At 35.8% G+C, this 23228-nt stretch overlaps 1 protein-coding gene across 3 annotated transcripts in view; it reads right to left on the bottom strand.

The window, feature by feature from the left end:
* Positions 1–3086: 3086 nt before the first annotated feature.
* Positions 3087–23228, bottom strand: part of LOC106883112 (solute carrier organic anion transporter family member 1B1) — a 42193-nt gene continuing 22051 nt past the window's right edge. For all 3 annotated transcript variants that reach the window (XM_014934006.3, XM_089347922.1, XM_089347921.1), the window contains 6 exons: positions 14558–14722; positions 11972–12167; positions 8000–8144; positions 5617–5777; positions 5431–5495; positions 3087–4876 (listed from right to left, as the gene is read on the bottom strand). In XM_014934006.3, coding sequence (XP_014789492.1) covers positions 4611–4876; positions 5431–5495; positions 5617–5777; positions 8000–8144; positions 11972–12167; positions 14558–14722 — 998 coding nt within the window. In that variant the 3' untranslated portion in view covers positions 3087–4610. The remainder of the gene's footprint in view (positions 4877–5430; positions 5496–5616; positions 5778–7999; positions 8145–11971; positions 12168–14557; positions 14723–23228) is intronic.

Here is a 23228-nt window from a genome sequence, read left to right as displayed (position 1 = left end):
CAGTACTTTCCATACGTAATTCACAATAATAGGTGAGTTCAAGCCTCACTGCTTTGCTTTGCTTTTTAATATGTTTAATTAAGCATTTGAGTTTGTATGCTTTGTTTTAACTTGAAATCGTGTTACAAAGTTTTATTAGGGCTTTATTAGTGATGCAGCACGGAATTTTGTCAGTGAACATGTCTCGGTCTCAAAGCGACGAAAATATTTTGGCAAATTAAATTTAAATGTGTGTTTCTTAAATGGCTTATAAACACCTTCCAGGCTGCAATTGTTTTAGTTTTATTAGTTTTTTTCTTCTTTAGAAGTCGCTTTATAGACAAAAGGTCAGATACACTTGATTAATATATATATTTTTGAAAATTAATAAATAATTCACGACGATGCACTTTCACTTATTCAACTCTTGACCAAATTAAACGTGATTAAGTCCTTTGAATAGGACCGGTATTCTGATAAATTTTGAGATATTATAGTAGAAAGTTAGCTAAGTAAGAAAAATGTTACTATGAAATATGAGCTCAAAAAGGAACATTAACGCATATGTGCAACACCTAAACAGTACACATACTTTATTTCTTTATTTGCTTTGCCCTAGTTACACTTAAATGAAAATTTGCAATGACCGGAATCTAATTCAGTAAACTTCGTCAAATTTTATGCAGTAAAATAATTTATGGTGGGTGGGAAAGTAATGAAATTTGAATGAAAGTAATGCCTAAATTTTATAGCCATTTTATTCCTGTGACCTTATTGGGAAAACAGTATAGTTAAGTTTTCTCAGAATAAATAATAAACTGTGTCAGAATTGACACAATAAAAATAATAAAAATGAACTTGGGAAGCAAGAAGTTGTCAAAATTGAGAGGGCTCCCTAATAATTTGAGAGTGGCCACTAAAGTGTATATATATGTATACATAGCTTACTGTTCTGTTACGGTAAGATCAACAAAAAAGTACTCAATCCTGTGAGAGATAAATATTTAATGTACACTGTATTAAGGTAAGAGTTACTAGTAGTTCTTGTTCTGGAGATACGTGGCTAGGTAGGTTTTTATAACGTGTGATGTGCCTTCAAGCGATCTTTAGCTTCTGGGCACGTGACCTGTTCTATTTAAATATCAGGTCGCTGTTACATTAGAGACCACGAGAAAAAAGGGCGGAAACGCAAAGGTGGTTGTTGCAAGAAGTGGAAGGGTGAATAAAAACGGAATACGAAAAAAAAAAAAAATATTAAAGTTACCTCCCATTTGATCGTAGAAGTCGTAGTTAAACTAACTGTTGTAGAATAATTCAACGGAGACGGGTCTGAAATCTGCGAGAGAGTTGCAGACTTCGGACCCCTCATCTACAAAGTCCAGATTTCTGAAGATTACTGTTGGTTCTCTTTGCGATCTTTGCTGGTCTGTGGTGAAATCAATGTCTTCGCCACTGTTGTCTATAGTCTGCCGCATTGCATAATTCAATACAATTTGCAGACAGGTAAGATGCAAGCGTATCTCCTTGCAGCACCGCAGATAGAATTTAAAAGAATTACGTTTCTTCATAAGATGAGAATGTGGAGGCGCGTGACTTAGTGGTTAAGGTGTTAGCATCATGATCGTAAGATTGTGGTTTCGATTCCTGGACCGAGCGACACGTTGTGCTCTTGAGAAAAACACTTCATTTCACGTTGCTCCAGTCCACTCAGCTGGCAAAAAATGAGTAACGCTGCGATGGACTGGCGTCCCGTCCAGCTGGGGAGCACATACGCCATTGAAACTGGGAAACCGGGTCCATGAACCTGGTTAGACTTTAAAAATGCGCATTTAATCATTTTTATTTATCAGATGAGAATACACGAGCTCTAGTCTTGTCGCAGGTCTTTGCAATTGCTAGACCTAGTTCGTATAGAATGCCACATGATCGAAGGATTTTCAACCTTTTTTTAACGATGGATGGTGTCAAACGCTTTGCTGAAATCCATGAGGCTTATAATAGCATGTAACTGTTTTGATTTAACTCCTTCTATGATACACCTCAGGTCTAAGATCTGAGATTTTGTGGATTTCCCTGGTCCAAATTTATTTTGATTTGGTCGCAGATGGCTATCTAACACCGGTTGAATCCTGTTGAGGATCATTCGGTTGATGACTTTGAGTAGATATTAGACAGTACAATTTTTCTGAAGTTAGTTTCTTTGCTGAGCTTTCCTGACTTTCGGATTGGTATCAAGTCAGTCTCGGACCACTGTTATGAACTCTCTTGGTTCTAAAAGAGCTTATTCGCAAACTCCAGTTTTATTTCATCCAGATTGCACCACTTGAGGGGAAATTCCATCACGGCCAGCTTTTCCCGCCTTCCGTCTCTTCCTAGCACTCTGAAGTTCTTCCAATTCAAAGGATCAGGTTTTATATGTGAAATCGTTGCAAACAGGTTGAACCTCTTCATCTTCATTGCTTACAAGAGGAAAATTTTCCGAGCAATTGATTGAATTGTTGATACCCCTTTTGGATACACTCCTCCCAGCTGCTTCTATGGATGATGCCCGACTTTGCTGCTTCCCTTCTGTTTATCTCATTGATCAATTTCGAGCTTTATCTGTGCATTGAATTTGCCTCTGCTGCATTGACTTGATCAATCATGCGGTCAAATTTCCCTTCCTCGATAGTGTCGTAGGCATTATGAAGAGTGAATTTGGCAGCTTGTAGTCTCAGCCTGTGTTCTTCGTTAGGATTCTCTTTATAGCAGTTAAATGCTCTTTGAACATTCCAAAGAAAACAAATTTTCTGTTGAAAAAGTGATACTCCATGAGGATGCCAATCATATGAATTTGAGACGAAGAGAAACTGCAAAAAAATTGTGCTAAGTAAAATAAATGCTAAAATTATATTTAAATTTAAATGCTTTTATCCCTTCATCAAAAAATACCAAGAAATTATTTTTCGTTTAAAGCCAATTTTTCTTTTATCAAAAGAAATTAACACCTTATTCTGGTATAATTAATTTTCCAAAATAATAATTAGTCAGAAAAAAAAAATAGATATGAAGATATATTAAAATTTGATAAGTTAATGGACATAAAAAACAAAAAAAAATAATAAAAATAAAAGGAAAAACAATCGTTGTGAAATTTATTATATGAAAAAATATTTCTTATTTATATAATTTACTTCTTGATCATGTCTGAATGCAACAAAGACAGAAATGAAATGTACAAGGGAGAAGCAAGAATCTAAATGAATAAGGCATCACCAAGATAGGCAATCGCATTCTTGGTTTACCATAGTATCACCAAGTGCATCTCAAGCTTGATCCAGGAAGAGACTTGCGATATACTGAAGGTGTTCCCCGAGAATATGAATGGGATCAGATCATTTTGCCTCAAACTAGTTGACTCATATTTGATGTAGTGTTTTCTGACTCGTGTCAATTTATCTACTGATGTTCTGTTAGCATTTTCGTCTTCATTTCGGTTTCCTCACGGAGAATTTATAAAATTAACTTTTTGCCTGTAAAAACTTTTGCTTGCAAAAGATGGATTAGCAAAGGAAATTCATTTATAGGAGTGATATTATTCTTCATTAATTGAACCCGGAAAGTACAGGACAAGACAACATGAAAACTTGAAAAAATTGCAGTTGCCTGAGTGATACCATATGGCATTCGAAAGCCCTCTGCACTGATCTCAGGCCTCTACTACCTTCATTTCTTCTTAGGTAGAACCTGTCAACATCATTGTTTCTGTGGAAGTTCCCAGTTGTTGTCAGGATTTTACGGGTTTTGATATCTATGGAGTGGATTTCCTCTACAGACCAATCACGTATCCCAAATGAAGGGATCAGCACTGGTACTGCAAATGCATTGTGGGATATTGTTTTGTTGTAAGAGGAGAGTATGTATGTATTTTCGTACGTATGCATTTATATTCATACATTGGTCATCTAGTACTCTCAGCACCAGCCACAATGACAACAAAAATACATTACATATAAATGTATATATGTGTGATTATATATATACATACACACACGCGTCCGCACACACACATACATACATTATAGTAATTACATTGACAATAAAACGTGAATAATTAATAAAATGAAACATACGTACACACATGTATTTGGGATTTACATACTCTAAAACTATACAAATATATAAACACATCTTCATTTTTGCACTGTAACCTCTCCTGTTGCTCTTCTAAGCATGAAATTTCATTCGCTCTTTGTCACTTCTTCTGCTTCGGTCTCCACCAGTTACAATATGACTTCACACAGAGACACCATATGTTTCTGAATCATCTACCTCTTCTTTTTTTTCCCCCTCTCACAACTTCCTTCTTCTAAATATCTTTCTGACGAAGTACATCAGCTCGAAATATGAAATACACCTCTGTTTTCTTATCTTGCATTGAACGTTAAACCAACTATTACTTTTTTTTGTTTATGTCGATATTCTCGAGGATCATTTTGGATACTCGCTCATACACTCATTCATATGAGTAGTATTATATTTTGCACACGCATATAATCATTCTCTCTTTCTCTCTCTCTCTCTCACACACACAAACATATTTAAATATACATATTTATCAGGATTTTCAGTTATTCATAAGTATTTAATTTTCATTGATGAATACTATCCTGATGGTATACAGTCTTTACTGCTTGGTATTTCTTTGAGTTTTCTTTTTTAATGAAAATAAATAAAGCAATTGTTATTATGACGCCACAGAGAAAGCTAACACCCACGCTAACTGAAAAGTTCAGGATTTTCATTCGACGTGTGTCGTAAAACACGCATGAGCCTTGTTTTGAGTCTACCGTTGAAGACCAAATTAAGCACGTAGTATCAATCAATTTTCCGAACACAATGGGGCCAAATGTCCAACCTAAAAGAGAAAAAAAATATTGACAATTGCACTTGAAAAAATTAGATTACGTTGTCCGTTCTGTATGTCTCACCGAACACCACAATTCCCGCCTTATCCACTTATTTCCAATCCACTTGCCTTCAGAATCTCAATCCTCGAGAATTCCCCAGTTAGCAAATGTTTTTTTCTGTAGACGTTGATTCAACAGATGTTGAAGCTGATCATAAACTGCAAATAACTTACTAATATAGGAAGTTCTTTGAAAGTCATGAGCAAGGCAACTTCTTTGTAACCGACTTTACAAAAATATTGCACGACATGAACTGCCATACAATATTCCTTGCCGCTTCAGTGGCAAGGAACAAGTTGGCATCTGATAGTTGCGATGGTCATAAAAAGAGGTATAATGAGGAATTGATACTTGGATTTTGGGTAGAAAGGTATAATTACAAATACATTTAATCAATATATATATATATGTATATATATATATATATATATATATATATATATATATATATATATATATATATAAATCATTTGGAACGGTGAAGGAACGCAAAATCACTTACCCAATAAAGAATTCAGAAATGATGTCACTCCTATAACCAAGCTTTTGTCTTTTGCTTCCACCATTCTATCCAATAAAAAAATGTTTATTTCTTTAATAAATGAAATATTCGATGTTTTAAATTAGCGAAATATTGTTTACAAAGAGCTAGATTCATTGAAGATTAAATCTGGAAGGTAGTAATTACCTTATAAAAGCTATAGAAAAGGGCACAATTTTCATGGTTCCAAACAAAGCTGAGAGGGTAAGCAAAGCCGAAAAATAAATGATCTTGTGATTGCAATCATTTTTACAGTACCCGGACTCAACTGTAGAACCAGCAACCAGACAGCTGCAGTCAGTATACCTCTGTAAATATAACATAAACACAATATATACACATTAACTGAGAATAAAGCAACAAAAAATGAACAAAATTATAGTAGTAGTAGTAGTAGTAGTAGTAGTAGTAGTAGTAGTAGTAGTAGTAGTAGTAGTAGTGGTGGTGGTGGTGGTGGTGGTGGTGATGGTGGTGGTGGTGGTGGTGTTGTGTTGATGTTGGGAGTAGTTGTGAAATTGACGGTAGTGGTAGTGTCGCTGTTTCTGTTGGTCATGGTGGTGGTGATAGTAATAGTAGTAGTAGCAGTGGCAGCAGCTGCAGTAGTAGTAGTAAAGTCTTATTGAGGTTGTTGAGGAGTAAGTGAATAAAAACACTTTCGATTCCATGCAAATTTAACGCAGCCGCCATGAAATAACACACAGTGGATAATGTAACCCAGGACATACAATTTCTGAATAAAGATTATGAACGGTTTTGATTGGAATGCCTTGGCTCATTGGTTTAGTTGATCATGGCAGGCCAGAGGCTAAACAAAAATAAGCTGAAACTTACTGCAATGTGAGACAAAATAAAAAAGTTTAGCGGCGGAAATGAACCACAAATCTCTTCCTCCCCGACTCCATAAGTTTAAGATACACTTACTGTTACCAACGCTGAATAATTTTCGTGCGCGAGCTTGATTGCGTGCATATGTGTACGTGTATACATCCGTATTCGTGCATGTATTTATGTCTTACAAATATATGCCTATACACGTATATTGTCTGTACGTATGCATCTGTGTATTTTGATGTATGTGGAGGCGCAATGGCCCAGTAGTTAGGGCAGCGGACTCGCGGTCGCAGGATCGCGGTTTCGATTCCCAGACTGGGCGTTGTGAGTGTTTATTGAGCGAAAACACCTAAAGCGCCACGAGGCTCCGGCAAGGGATGGTGGCGAACCCTGCTGTACTCTTCCACCACAACTTTCTCTCACTCTTACTTCCTGTTTCTGTTGTACCTGTAATTCAAAGGGTCAGCCTTGTCACACTGTGTCACGCTGAATATTCCCGAGAACTACGTTAAGGGTACACGTGTCTGTGGAGTGCTCAGCCACTTGCACGTTAATTTCACGAGCAGGCTGTTCTGTTGATCGGATCAACTGGAACCCTCGACGTCGTAAGCGACGGAGTGCCAACAACAACAACATTTTGATGTATATATGTATGTTGTAGATAGTCTAGTATGCGTATATACTGTTGCAATTTTATGTTTTATTTTTAATGCAGCGTAAATTTTATTTTAATTTTAATGTGTTAATTCGAATACAATTATTTACAATATGAATTTTGAACCAACTTTTCAATTTAAGGTTTTCTTCGATTTTTTAAAAATAGGATGAATCTATATTGAATTCATTTGTTTTGCTTATTTTGTTCATTGCACACCCAAGACCGTTGTTTGAAACGACCAATGAAACAGATCCATGTGTTTTAAATTTTATATTAGTTTTGATTGCATCGTCATTTCTTTCCCATTTCTAACAAAACTGTCCGATGAACGGAAACGTGAAACTCCGAGTAACAGTTTTTTGTTATATTTCTGCTGCTTTTAAATAAAGTATATATATATATATATATAAACATAATTAAGGGATCAGCAACAGTTGCTTCACCACATACCGAAGTGCTTGGTAAAAATTATTAACTATTAATTTATTAATAAATTAATATTCCTTTACCCTTTTATATGTATATATATATATATATATATATATATATATATATATATATATATATGTATACATATATGTATATATATATATATATGTATGTATATATGTGCATACATATATATATATATATATATATATATATATATATATATATACATACACGTGTGTGTATATACACGCACATGCATGTACACACTTTCTTCACTTCGCCAAAACGTATGTGGACTACTAAATCTTATAACCTTTGAAGTATGTTACGTCACCTGACAAGGTTTCCTGCACTGTGCGTTGCATCTGATGCCATTACATCGTTCACACCTATTAGAGAGCATTACAGAAGGAAGCCGAAACGTTCGTTGTGCTAAATAATGCTTCTAATTACAGTCCGTCTTCCATATCAATCATTTAAAAGATATATATATATATATATATATATATATATATATATATATATGTATATATATATATATATATATGTGTGTGTGTGTGTGTGTGTGTGTGTGTGTGTGTGTGTGTGTGTGTACACTCATTTACCTACCGTTCCATTCTTTGATTTACATCCAGCATAACACGGTGAGTAGTAGTTCGTACCATCTTCACTGCAAACGGGTAGATATTTTGAATCATCGCATGAACATGACTGCTTACAGTTTGGCACGATAGTTCCATTTATATAAGTGATTCTGAAATAATGTTTATTATGGTTATGTAAAAGTTATTAATATTAAAAGTTATTAATATAAGACTGATAAAGAAAGAGAATATGTAAACGAAGACAAAAGGTAATGGAGAAATTTAAGAGAGTAGGGTAGATAGATGACTGTACATTTTGTCTTTTTAAGCATGGCTTCTATAAAACTTCATATCTAATAAGTCTAAGATAGTAATTGCATTTCTATGTCTCTGTTTCTAGCAAAGCAAGTGAAAATTATAGTGTTCTTCATTTGATCGTTGTAGAGAGACGTATTAAGAAGGAAGCGAAATACACCTATATTGATACGTATACACATTCAAAGACATACACATATACATGCATAAATATATACATATATATACACATGTATACACACACGTATGATACTACATATTGTATGTATATATATTTGTATATGTATATAAGTATGTGTGTGTGTGTGTGTGTGTGTGTGTGTGTGTGTGTGTGTGCGTGTGTGTGTGTGTGTGTGTGCGTGTGTGTGTGTCTTTAACACGTTTCTGCACACTTAAACTTGCAGGGTTTTGCGTTGAAGGAAAATTTCTTTTTTAAAGGCTTTGTGCGTAAAAATACATTACACTGAGATCCAAGGATCGTCAGTAGACCACCGGATGCAGTGTTTCGGTATGATTTTGCCACTTCAGTGAGAAACACTGCCTCGGTCAGTGGAGCGAGCCCGGAGTTTTTTGTTCCTATATATAAGAAACAGAAAACAATGTATCTAACGGTGTGTCCTGAGATTTGCCAAGTTGGAATTTATATTCTGGTTAAAATATCCGACAGGAACACATAAAAAACTGGCTGAGAAATTTAATGACAAACTAGCAGAGCCAAAGATAATGCCTGAACGGCTCACGGAAAGGAAAACTATCCTAATTCCCAAATCCACTGAAACGGCAAACCCACAAAATTACAGACCAATAACTTGTCTCCCTACAATTTACAAAACCTTTACTGCAACAATATCGCAGAGAATGAGCAAGCATCTGGAAGAAAATAACCTGTTTCCAGAAGAGCAGAAAGGATGCTGCAAGGGCTCATACGGCTGTAAGGATAAACTAATGATCAATAAAGTCATAACTGAAGACAGCCGCAGAAAGAAGAAGGATCTAAGTATGGCCTGGATCGATTACCGAAAGGCTTTTGATAATATTCTCCATACATGGATTCTAGAAACACTAGCCATGAACATGGTAGCACCAATTATCATAAAATGTATAACAGATTCCATGAATAAATGGCAGACAATGCTACAGCTCCAAACAAAAGAGGAACTCATAAAAACCAAAGCCATCCCTGTTAGAAGAGGACTGTTCCAGGGAGACATGCTCTCTCCACTCCTTTTCTTCTTGGCACTGACACCTTTATCTCACATCCTAAACAGAACTTGATGCGGATACAACTGTTACAGCAAAACAATCAGCCACCTTTTATATATGGATGACCTAAAACTGTACGCTACAAATGATAAACAGCTGGAAGCATTACTACAGACAGTGTATGGATTTACCAAGGAAATAAATATGAAATTTGGCTTAAACAAATGTGCCAAAGCAACCTTGAACAGAGGAAAACTAGTTAAGAGCAGCAACATCACACTAGATATAGCAAATGAAATAAGAGAATTAGACCAAAGCCAGACATACAAATATTTAGGTTTCAATGAACTAAATACGATACAACACACACAAATGAAAGAGAAAATTAAAAACACAATACTATAGACGAGCTGGATCAATACTGAAAACAGTGCTCAATGCGAAAAACAAGATAATAGGTATCAACATTTTAGCCATCCCAGTTATAAGTTACAGCTACAATATCCTTAACTGGACACTAAATGAACTAATCAAAATAGACAGGAAAACAAGAAAAACAATAACAGGATTTAGGATGCACCACCCAAAATCTGACATAGAAAGGTTATATATACGACGTATAGAAGGTGGTAGAAGCCTTATAGAGCTAGAAAACTATTACAAAATAACCACCAAAACCTACTTCAGAAGCAAGGAAACTAATACAAATAACTACAAAACATGAACAAAACAAAAAAAAACTGTTTTCAGTATTTAAGGAAGCTGACAAATACAAACAAGAAGTCATACTACCTAATAACTATGAAGAAAATGAAGAAACAACAAAAGCTGTAAAACAAATGAAATCCAAGCTAAAACTAGAACAGCAACGGATCATGATAAAACGATGGCAAGAAAAGCCCCTTCATGATAAATACTGGGTTGAACTAAACGCAAGAGAAATAGACAAAGCAAAATCCCAACAATAGCTGAGACGCTCAGGACTCAAAGCAGAGACGGAAGGATTTTTCATTGTAGTACAAGACCAAAGCCTCCCCATTAGAAATTACCAAAAACATATTATGAAAAGAAACAATAACCAGTAACTGCAGAATATATGGAGACGGACAAGAAACAATAAATCATATTGTCTGTAGCTGCTCAGTCCTGGCTAAGAAGGAATATATTCACAAACACAAGAGAGTTGGGACCTACATACGCTGGAAGCTATGCCAGCACTATGGAATAACAACAGAAAAAAGATGGTACAGGCACAAGCCAGAAAAGTTCACAGAAAATGAGAAAGCAACAATACTATAGGATATACTAATACACACAGATAGAGGAATTAAGGCCAATAAGCCAAATATAGTTGTCAGTGATCGTGAAGAAAAAATGCTTTCTAATAGATGAATCAATACCAACAGATGACAATGCTTCTCTAAAAGAAATGGAGAAACTTTCAAAACACAAAGACCTGGAAATAGAGGTAACTCGAATGTGGAGTCTAAAAACAGAAACAATTCCTATCATAGCGGGCGTATTAGGTATGAAAACAAATATTCAGACAAATTCATAACAAAAACACTAGGACTAACAAATATATATATCATAAAGAAAATAGCACTACAAGGTACCGCACACATCCTACGTAAAACACTTTCAATACAGTAAACATAAGAGCACCACAGCAAACCACAGCACATACCCAAGGCGCACAGAGCTGCGCTCGGTAGTGAAGTGAAAGCACGTTATAAAAATAAAACTACTGAACAATAATAATAATAAATGCCCTGATGCAGTACTAGACAGTGGCTCTCATGGCTTCTGATCTTAACTGCTTTGTTTTGGTATAAATGATGGGCTACAACAAATATTCTGCTCTATGTCACAGATTTGCTCGTCAGTTGTTTGACCGTAACCAGTTGAACATGTCCCTTAATGGCTGACGATCTGTGCATCTCTGATCACGAGCAGAAGTAGTGGGGGAGCATCGTAGCCATGTGTCGAGGGGAATTCTTTGGAGTTTGAATAATTCACATCTGGAGGCATGGGTGTTTCATTCAACATCCCTAAACAACCCTCATTCAAAGACCTTTTGAGTGGGATGGGCTACTTGACCTGAATATAATTCTAACTGGGCCCCACCTGCAAGGTCATGCACTGTTAATCTTGATATGAGATCACCATGTTGTGTACATATGGTTGTGATGCATGTGTCTGGTGTACCCTTATCAGACGGGTAGTCATAGTGGGTATATTGGGCTTTGTATATTTGTACCCCAATGTCATTTTGATGGTATGCACTGCTTTTTCACTCAATAATGATAATAAGAAGAACAAGAAATGAAAGGCTGTAAATATTAGCTTTAACCTAACATAAGATTATCCCACTTTTCTTATACAATGTAATTGAATAAGCGTGAACCAAATAAGAAACCTATATTAATCTCGCATACATTATTAATGAACTAACTTTAAGTAATTTATATTCAATCACCTGGATGGAATTATTTCAGGTCCAACCATTGCAGGGAATTTACAACCAACCATCAAAAGTGAAGCATGGAATATTGCTACCAGTGCAAAACACAAGCAGATAAATGTCAGACAACCACGAGCTTTCAGTTTTGCCTTTGATGTAATCATACCACCAGATAATGTCCCGATCGATAAAGCAACTAGTGTCGTGGTTCCTGTACGAAAAGAAAGAAAATATACAGATATTTTAATTAATAGCAACGTACAGTCCACAGACGGAGGGTTCACTCATCAATTGTGCACGTGTGTATGCGTAAATGTTCAGACATGTGTTTAATTTTTCTATCTTACAGACTTGCACCAGAGACATATCTACATACAGGGTGTTCGGGTTGAATTTTGCAGTTTGTATAAAAAGAAAAGAAAATACAATACCTCATCCAAAACGAAAGTATTTTAAAATATCGAAAAGTATTAACTAAATTAAGGCTAAGAGATAACAGTTTACCCAAAATATCCGATTTTAGCTTTCCCCACGGCCTCAAGACAGTTCCAGCACCTTGCACATACTTTCCTCACTAGGTCCTTGGGAAAATCTTCGAGGACATCTTTGATCTTGGCCACCAGCTCGGCCTTGGTGTTGCGTGCAAAGCGTTTGGTGTCTTTCTCAAACGCGTTCCGCACAGTAATTTTTGAGATTACAAATGGGGCTGATGAAGTTGTAGATTTTCTCTAACAACCACATCAGACACTTTCTTGAGGTATGGCAAGGAATCGAATCCTGTTGCCAGACAAATGACCTTCCAGTAGCAACTTTTTCCAGCCGGGGTCTACCAAAATCTCTAGCAAATTTAGCCCGAACACACTGTACATCCCACACATTACAAAATTATTTGACTGTCTAGAAAAGGCGTATTATAATTATAACTCTTTTAAAGCATCGACTTCCATGACACAAAATGGATACATGCAAACAATATTTAAACTGAAATCTTTATCATTAACACAAGTTAAATCCCAAGTCTTCAATTGCCCATCTATCTCTTTACAGAATAAGACGCTTGACCGACAGAGACATGAATGATAATACTAGATATATATATGTGTGTATGTGTGTGTGTGCGCGCTCGCGTCCTGGTACTCCGTCAATTATGACAACGAGTGTTCCAGTTGATCCGATCAATAGAACAACCGGGTCGTGAAATAAAGAGTCTTGCTCAAGGACTCAACTTGCCGCCAGGAATATAACTCCCGACCTCACGGTCGGGAGCCGAATACCGTAGCTACTATGCCACGTGTGTGTGTGAATGTATGTATGCGTATCTGTGTGTGTATATGTGTGTGTATGTGTGTGTGTGTGTGTGCGTGTGTGTGTGTGTGATTAGGTATACTAGAGGAAGGAAGAGCACTCAATACGTGCAATAAAATTCATTGAATCGTTCGAAGCTTTTGATTCACTACAGTAATGAAGTAGATTGAGAGTTCGAAGGAACACACACACACTCACACATACACACACAAGCACACACACTCACGCAGGCACGCATATACACGCACATCCATGCACGCGCGTACGCACGCACACACGTTTGCACGCGCACACACTGAACTCAGTCATTCACTTCATAATGTATGTGCTTTCTATGAAGTGTTTTCTCCGGACGATGTATCTAAGAAGTGTCTTGAATGTTTCCATTTAATAGTTTATATATAACAATTGCAGCGTGGAAGGTGTTTTCATTCCAGCACACGATCTCAGATCAGGTCACTTGCTATGCAAGCACATCTCCGTAATTTATATATACATTTACATATAAGCTCCACAACATGACAGACCAGTGGCCAAAATAATTAGAATGCTTTTTTTCATTTTTGAATGTTTATTCCTGTCCTTAAACACACACGCGCGTGCGCATACACAGACACGTACGTACACAGACACACACTTACAGACACACACACTCACAAACACACACACATACAAGCACACACACATACACACACACAACTTTAGTTTAATTTTCAAATTGCTTTTTAAGATTACAAAGTCCTGTTTTTTTTACTTTCTCATAGTAAATTTTTTCATATCTACATTTTCACACAGACTTTCTCACCATTGTTTTCGTTCTCTCTCTCTCTCTCTCTCTCCCTCTCTCTCTCTCTCTCTCTCTCTCTCTCTCTCTCTCTCTCTCTTTCTCTCTCTCTCTTTCTCCCCCTTTCTCTTTAATGAAAGTATTTACATTCAGGATTATATGTATGATATCTGATTGCTTGCTGATTCCCTCCTACCTACCTGCTTACCAACATATAGATAACTAATCTACTTACCTCTGTCACATGATTTCTTTACGCACGCACGCACATACACTTATATATATATATATATATATATATATATATATATATATATATATATATATATATATATATATATAAACTTCATGCACGAAACAACAAAGACATTCATTATAGAAAGCAATCTTTTATGAATGCACAGCTAACTGCTACACAGAATTATGTCAAGAACACAAGCAACATTGACACCATAAATATGGATATCTTTTTATGACATAGGCATTTAGAATTATAGGCTTGATAAACTTACCTAAAATTGCATTAGATTTCCATGCTGGGAATAAATATTGTGTTTCCATATATTTAGCCATAAAAGAAAATAATCCTGCACTAACCATCATGTCCACACCTCCACCAATCAAAAGCAAAAAACAGCAAACATTTTGGAAAATACGCCGAAGTGATGAGAAGAATTCTGAAAAAGAAAAACATTGAAGATATTTTTAAAAGTGATTAAAAAACATTGACTACTGGATGCTTAAAATATATATTGAGAAAAATACCAACGCTTATATTTGTTTCTAAAATTAATTATGTGAGTTATCGTTAAAGACAAGGTTCGTGAAAGCTGTGTGATGTGTGCCATAGTTAAGTGATTATTCTTGAAGAAGTTTTCGACGATTTGCTCATTCTCGTGATTACAAAAATTGGCGCGTTAATTTTCCATTTAAAGTATTTCAGATCAACAAATGCAGGAAAGACACGAATAGTGAGAAGATTCAAGAGGGCGTATGTAATGAAGGAGGGGGACTGGCTATAATGGTCAGTGCAGGCAAAGTGGCGTTGTATGCTCAATATTGATGAGAGAGGAAGAGGCGAACAGGTCAGAGAGTGCCTGAATCATGGAGGTATGAGACCAGCTAGCTCCGAGGCGCAGGAACAATTACAATAGCAATAGGGAATATAAAAACAGCACACATCTAGCCCTTGGGCAAGAGACTGTAGCCATTAGTGATGGAGTGCTTAGCAATAAAGTGATATTTCTCTCAATGCGATCCTGGATGTGAGTGTGTGTAGCCCATTGCGGGCTTCACCTAAGCCTTATAGAGCTTCAAGAACTGTTGAGGACTAATATTTTCTGACCCTAAAGCGAAAGGCTAGTCTTTGGAACACAGTCTTAACAATGCAAAAGATGTACGTTCGCTTGAAAAGATTCTCTTTCGCTAGGAAGGATACTCAGTGACCTTTTTTTCGAACAATTGCGAGAGCTTTATAAGAGTGCCGTTCATATTTATAGGTGTTGTGCGCTGGTGTTTTCTTGATGTGAGTAAGGATCGAAGTCTTTTGGTTGCTGTTAAAAACAACAAGATTGACATGGCTGCACTAACGGTTGCCCTTAAGACGTCCATTTATGACATCAATGTAAATATGGCGTTTACTTTCTAGGTTGCGTATGGACGATGTATGATTACGGAAGAATGTAGGATTGTCTTGTCTGCATAAGAGCGGGTGCTGTTAAATGTGACAAGTAGGTCATTGATGTATAAAAGGAAGAAAGTGGAGGACAGACCTGAATCTCGGGGGACACCAGATTGAATAAAAGTGAGACAGAAAGAGCTCTGTCAAACATACTGTGAGGGTGTGATCGAAGAGATTCAGTTCGAAATACTTGAAATTACTCATGCTTCTTCTTTAATATAATACTAATTCAGAAACCCCACATCTTTATGCTTCATATTATATATAGGCTATCAGTGTTCTCAAACAAATGTTTGTTTGCAACTGGTTTCGGTTGAACTCTGGATATTATGCAAAGTGTTTAGATATATTTTCTCACCGTTAGCTGGAGCCTGTTTGTAATATGATTTCAATATCTAATCGTAGATTTTTCCTTTCCGTTCGCTTTGAGTAATGGAAGAATGTATGAACATCGAAGTTACTTTTGTTACTTTTCCTAAATGAATAACACTGATTATGCACTGTTTGATACATTTAATGAAAACATTTTATTGATTTAGTGCCAAAGGACATAGATTATTAGTAAGTGAATGTAGCATGCTGGCACAGAAAGAATACACGAAAAAACATGACAGACTAGGGAGAGCAATCCACTGGGCGTTATGTAGAGAGCTAGGACTTGAAGAACATGCTGATAAAAGGTTTGAGCATGAACATAGTAAAGTACTAGAAAATAAGAAATACAAAATGCTGTGGGATTTAACATTCAGACCGACAGAGTAACAGAAACTAGAAGGCCTGAAGTAGTAGTAGTAGTAGTAGTAGTAGTAGTAGTAGTAGTAGTAGTAGTAGTAGTAGTAGTAGTAGTAGTAGTAGTAGTAGATAAAGAGAATAGAAAGTGCCAGATAATTGACTCTACAGTCCCAAATGATGAAAAAATTAATATGAGAAGTATAGAAATAATGGCAAACTATCAGGACCTAGCCATTGAATTAGAGAGACTATGGAAAGTGCGAGTAAAATGTATCCCAGTAGTTATAGGCACATTGGGAACTATCCCTAAATATCTGAACAGATGGATAGAGGAAATAGGCATAAAACCCAGTTTAGTACAGCTCCAGAAAACAGTGTTAACAGGGACTGCTTGGATACGTAGGAGGGTTCTTGGCATCTAAGTTTACTTGTTGTAGGCCGATGTTAGGATCTTTTGTTTTGCAACAGTCTCATCTGTTGTGTGTATATGAAAATGATGATGATGATAGGAATAATAATAATAATAATAATAATAATAATAATAATAATAATAATAAGAAGAAGAAGAAGAAGAAGAAGAAGAAGAAGAAGAAGAAGAAGAAGAAGAAGAAGAAGAAGAAGAAGAAGAAGAAGAAGAAGAAGAAAAAGAAGAAGTAAAAGAAGAGGGAGTAAAAGAAGAAGGACAACAACAACAACAACAATAACAATGATAATAATAATGATAATAATAATAATAATAATAATAATAATAATAATAATAATAATAACACCGGGGAAGTTTAACATGTGAGAACGATAATTCACTGCTCCGAAACTTATCCAAAAACATCGGAAATAAAGACATCGCATTGAGCAAAAAAATAGCTGACAAAGGGTTGGACTATATCCGAGTAAGTAATACTCATTGAAATTTATTTCTATTTTTCCAAATATAATGATGTATTTTAACTTGATACCTCCACTACCCGCACAGCGATCGTAAACACACGTGTTACATCAAAACCAAACTATCTTCGAACCCCAAAACACCATGTACCAAAAAATTACAAACAGATTAAATAACACCGGTATTATTACACCCACGAATAACAACCGAGAAGTGCGTACTGTAAGCTTGTTACGAAAAAAATACGAAGATATGAACGTGCAAAACAATCTGACAACAGAAATAAACGAACCGGTACCCTACGAAAACGATGACCGTCAAAATAAAGGACCGGACGTTGTTCCTCATGTCCCGCAAACAAAACCAAAACGGCATAAATGGACACGTGAGGAATACATTTCGATCCTATACGCCTATTTCACAGCAGTGCTCTACCCAAAAAAACGAAAACGCAACAACACATACATATAAAATATGGAAGAAAAATAATGTAAATATAGACCTCGATAAAACAATGAATCCTAACAAAATAGCTAACATAAGAAGATATATTGTAAAAGCAAAAAAATATCAGAAATAGAAATAGAACAATTGAAAGGAAAAATACATCAGGAAAATCTAGATAGTAGTCACACAGCAATGCCAAATAATAATATAAACACTGAGATAGCAAAACACGAGGACAAACGTAACATTTCTGGCAAAAACGAAGTAAACAAAAAACAACAAACCCAGACCGTAGAGATGTATAATAGTGTACAAAAAGCACCAATCCAGAACACCACAGACAAACATATGAATGAAAAGGAAGGCAAAACAAATCTAAAGCCTGGGAATAACGAAGGGAAACCTAATAATTACGATACTATGAAAATGAGAATAACCAAAGAACTGAAAACCACAGATCTTAGAATGGATCACAGATTATATCTCCCAAAAATCAAAATAGAAATAGAGATAACTCGAATGTGGAATCTAAAACCAGAAACAATTCCTATTATAGTAGGTGCCTTAGGTATAATAAAAAAATATTCAGACAAATACATAACAAAAACACCAGGACTTACAAATATATATATAACATACAGAAAATTGCACTACTGAGTACTGCACACATTCTACGCAAAACACTTTCAATACAGTAAACATAAGAGCACCACAGCAAACCACAGCACATACCCAAGGCGCACAGAGCTGCGCTGGGTAGTGAAGTGAAAGCACGTTATAAAAATAAAACTACTGAACATTAATAATAATAATAATAATAATAATAATATGCCAGCTTTATCGAATAACAACAGAAAAAGGACGGTATAGTCACAGGCCAGAAAAGGTCACAGAAAATGAGAAAGCCACCATACTCTGAGATATGTCAAAACACACAAATCGAGAAATTAAGGCCAATAAGCCAGGTATAGTTATCAGAGATCACAAAGGAAGAAAATGCTTTCTAATCGATATATCAATACCAACGGATGACAATGTTTCTCTAAAAGAAACGGAGAAACTTTCAAAATACAAAGATCTGGAAATAGAGGTAACTCGAATATGGAGTCTAAAAACAAAACAATTTCTATCGTAGTAGGTAATTAGGTATGATAAAAAGTATTCAGGCAAATACATAACAAAAACACCTGGGCTAACAGGTATATATAGCAAACAGAAAAGAGCGCTACTAGGAACTGCACACATAAAACACTTTCAATACAGTAAAAATAAGGACACCACAACAAACCACAACACATAACTAAAGCACACAGAGCTGCGTTCGGTAGTGCAGTGAAAGCACGTAATAAAAATAAGACTACTGAATAATAACAATAATAATAATAATAATAATAATAATAATAATAATAATAATAATAATAATAATAATAATAATACCAGTGTCACTTAATTGGCATGCACTGCTCTCTCACACACAACAACAACAATAATAATAATAATAATAATAATAATAACAAAGAAAACAAGAAAAATAATGACAGGATCTAGGATGCACCACCAAAAATCTGACATAGAAAGGCTAAATATACAACGTACAGAAGGTGGTAGAGGCCTCATACAGCTGGAAAACTATTATAAAATAACCACCATAGGACTGTAAAAATACCTACTTCAGAAGCAAGTAAAACTAATACAAATAGCCACAAAACACGAGCAAAAAAAACAAACTGTTTTCAGTCTTTAAGGAAGCTCACAAATGCAAGCAAGAAATCATACTATTTAACAAATATGAAGAAGAAGAAGAAGGAGGAGAAAAAACCGGACCCAAACACCATGTACCAAAAAATTACAAACAGATTAAATAATACCAGTGATATTCCACCCAAGAATAACAACCGAGAAGTGCGTACTGTAAGCTTGTTACGCAAAAAGTACGAAGATCTGAACGTGTAAAACAATCTGACAACAGAAATGAACGGACCGGTACCCTACGAAAACGACGACTGTCAAAATAAAGGGACGGACGTTGTTACTCAGGTCCCGCAAACAAAACCAAAACGGCATAAATGGACACGTGAGGAATACATTTCGATCTTACACGCTTATTTCACAGCAGTGCTCTACCCAAAAAACGAAAACGCAACAACACATACATATAAAATATAGAAGAAAAATAATCTAAATAAAGACCTCGATACAATTCAGACAAATACATAACAAAAACACCAGGACTTACAAATAATATATATAACATACAGAAAATTGCACTGCTGGGAACTGCACACATCCTACGCAAAACACTTTCAATATCAATACAGTAACCATAAGAGCATCACAGCAAACCACAGCACATACCCAAGGCACACAGAGCTGCGCTCGGTAGTGAAGTGAAAGCACGTTATAAAAATAAAACTACTGAATAATAATAATAATAATAATAATAATAATAATAATAATAATAATAATAATAATAATAATAATAATAATAATAATAATAATGCTGTACTAGGCAATGGATCTCATGGCTTCTGACTTTGATTAGAAGTGTTATCGTGTATATTGTTTTGTCTTAGTATAATAAATGGTGGGCTAAAGCAAATACCAAAGCTCCATACCAGAGATTTGCTTGTCACTTGCTTGACCTTAGCCATTTGTGCATGTCCCTTAGTGGCTGGCGATATGTGCATCTCTGATCAAGAACAGAAGGAGTGGGGGACCATCATATCCATGTGTCGAGAGGAATTCTTTGGTGTTTGAATAATTCATTTCTGGAAGCATGGGTGTTTTGTTCATCATCCTTAAACATTATTCGGGAATGGGCTACCTTAATCTGAAGAAAATTCTAATTGGGACCCACCTGCTAGCTCATGCGCTGTTTATCGTGATATAAAATCACCATGGCGCGCACATATGGTTGTGATGCATGTGTCTGGAGTACCCTTATCAGACGGGTAGTCATGATAGGTATAATGGACTTCGTATATTTGTACCTCAGTGTCACTTTGGTGGCATGCACTGCTCTCACCCAATAACAACAACAACAATAATAATAATTGGGACTTTGACTTCCAGAAAGACAAGGTATTAGAACACCGAATGCCAGATATAGTAACCTTTAGGAGGGACAAACAAGAGTGCCTAATAATTGATGTGGCAGTGCTAGGAGATCAATATATCATCATGAAAGAAAGAGAAAAAGTTGATAAATATGGAGACTTGAGAATTGAGATGGCTAAGATGTGGCAGCTACATGAGTCAAACATAAAGATTATCCCTATTGTCATCGGAGCACTGGGTTCAATACCACCCAAGCTGAAAAAAATCACCTGAAAACTTTAGAAACACCCTACAATCTAGGTGTATTACAAAAGTCGGCATTACTTGGAACTGCACGCATATTGCGTGAGGTAATGTCTGTCTGAGGTCCTCGTTGTGAATTGACAAACAGTACAAATATCTTCAGTCAACAACTTCATGATATTTTATACTGTGAGACGTCTATAATAATAATTAACATGAACCAGAAGGAGTCGCCAAGAACAAGGAATTTAAGATACTGTGGGATTTTACAATCCAATGTGACTCTCTAATCGACACTGTGGGACCAGATATTATTGTAGTAGATAAAGGGGAAAAAAAGGAAACGAAGATAATAGAATGTGGACTATCTGGAGATTGTCTGTCATTCCAGTAGTTGTAGGGACATTCGGAGCACTAACAACCAATTTCGACAAATATGTCAGGGAAATCGGACAGCTGGGATTTTGAGATTGTTACTTGAATGTTGAATGTCTCCAACGATAATTAACAACCAAGTACCAAAGCATATAATGTGAGGAAAGAGACTCCGTGAAACCTGTGATAGCAAGTTGCTGTCCGCTCTCACAAAATCTACCAGAGCAAACCAGATAGAGCGTTTTGAGAAGTAAAACAACAACAATAATAATAATAATAATAATAATAATTTTTTACTATAGGCACAAGGCCTGACATTTTGGGGAGGAGGCTAGTCTATTAGATCGATCCCAGTATGTAACTAGTACTTAATTTATCGACCTCGCAAGGATGAAAGGCAAAGTCGAACTCGGCGGAATTTGAGCTCAGAACGTAGCGACGGGCGAAATGCCGTTAAGCATTTCAACTTGCGTGCTAACGATTGTGCCAGCTCGCCGCCTTAGCAACAGCAACAACAACAACAATAACATCAACAGCAGCAAAAACAACAACAATAATATATCATTTTGTATCATCACAAGATTTCCATGTTAGATTAGAAAATAGATAATTTTTCATGAATTGATGACGGTATAGCATAGTCCAACCTCTTTTGAGACTGCTCACATCTCAGAGACATTAATGCAGTTACAGAAACAAGAGTCGATCAGTTGATTGACAAAGATTCATTCATCAATACTAGGGATTCGTAGTTGAGCTATGTCTTTTCACTCTCTTCTACTTCTGTATCAATGAACTTTGTTCGCCAGAATTAATACGGTATATAATACCGCCACTGTACCTCATTTGATGCTTTCGTCTTCTCTCCCCCCCCCACCTCAAAATTAATTCTTTTCAAGACCATACAACTGTAGACCTTGAACCGTTGATATAAACTTCATTTACACTCTTATCAATTCAACTTAAAATATGTGTACAAGAGACAAACTATGTTTATCATGCCATGTTCAAGCACTAGATTTAGGTTATAAATCTAGGTTATAAAATCTTAAGTTAGATACAAAGCAGTCGAAATTTTTGGAAACGATCGATTAAAATAACGTCAATGTTGCTAAGTAACTAAAAACTTCCCAATGTTAAACAACACCACATACATACATCTAAAACACCTTGGCTTAAAGAAATCACTGCAGTCACTAACATTAACAACCACTCGTATTAATAGTTTCAAATTCTTGAAATTAGTATTCTGGAAATTACTATTAAAAAATCTGGAATATTAATAAAATTATAATAAAGCCCATCAAATATCCAAGTAAATGAACATCACAGAGTCACAACATCCTCTAATGTACACCTCCCAAAAATCTAGAAATACTAACTCTTCACATTACTCATCCACACACATCCCATTTCAAATAAAAAACACACAATCAGCGCACTAAACCACCACACTACTCAATAATCTAATAGATGAAATACGTTCAATAAGAAAACGTTTCCCACACATTATAAGCAGTTTAACTTCCATCGACATCAACAAAGCTTTCGACTCTTTTCCTTGCTATCCATTCATAGAAATAATGTCAACTACGCTGAACTTCGGTTAGCAATATGCAGTCAGATTACCAAAATTCTGTAGAGTACACTTTGTTACTACTTTCGACCCCACTAAGCAGCACTGAGAGCAAGAGTATTATATTATAATTTTAAAGACGAACAGAAAACGAAACAGTGTCTGTATCCAGTGATCTATAGTCGT

This window comes from Octopus bimaculoides, chromosome 2 (genome assembly GCF_046866305.1).
Source record: "Octopus bimaculoides isolate indiv1 chromosome 2, ASM4686630v1, whole genome shotgun sequence".
Lineage (NCBI taxonomy): Eukaryota > Metazoa > Mollusca > Cephalopoda > Octopoda > Octopodidae > Octopus > Octopus bimaculoides.
Note: the sequence above shows the minus strand (reverse complement) of the source record. Positions and strands in the feature narration are given on the sequence as shown.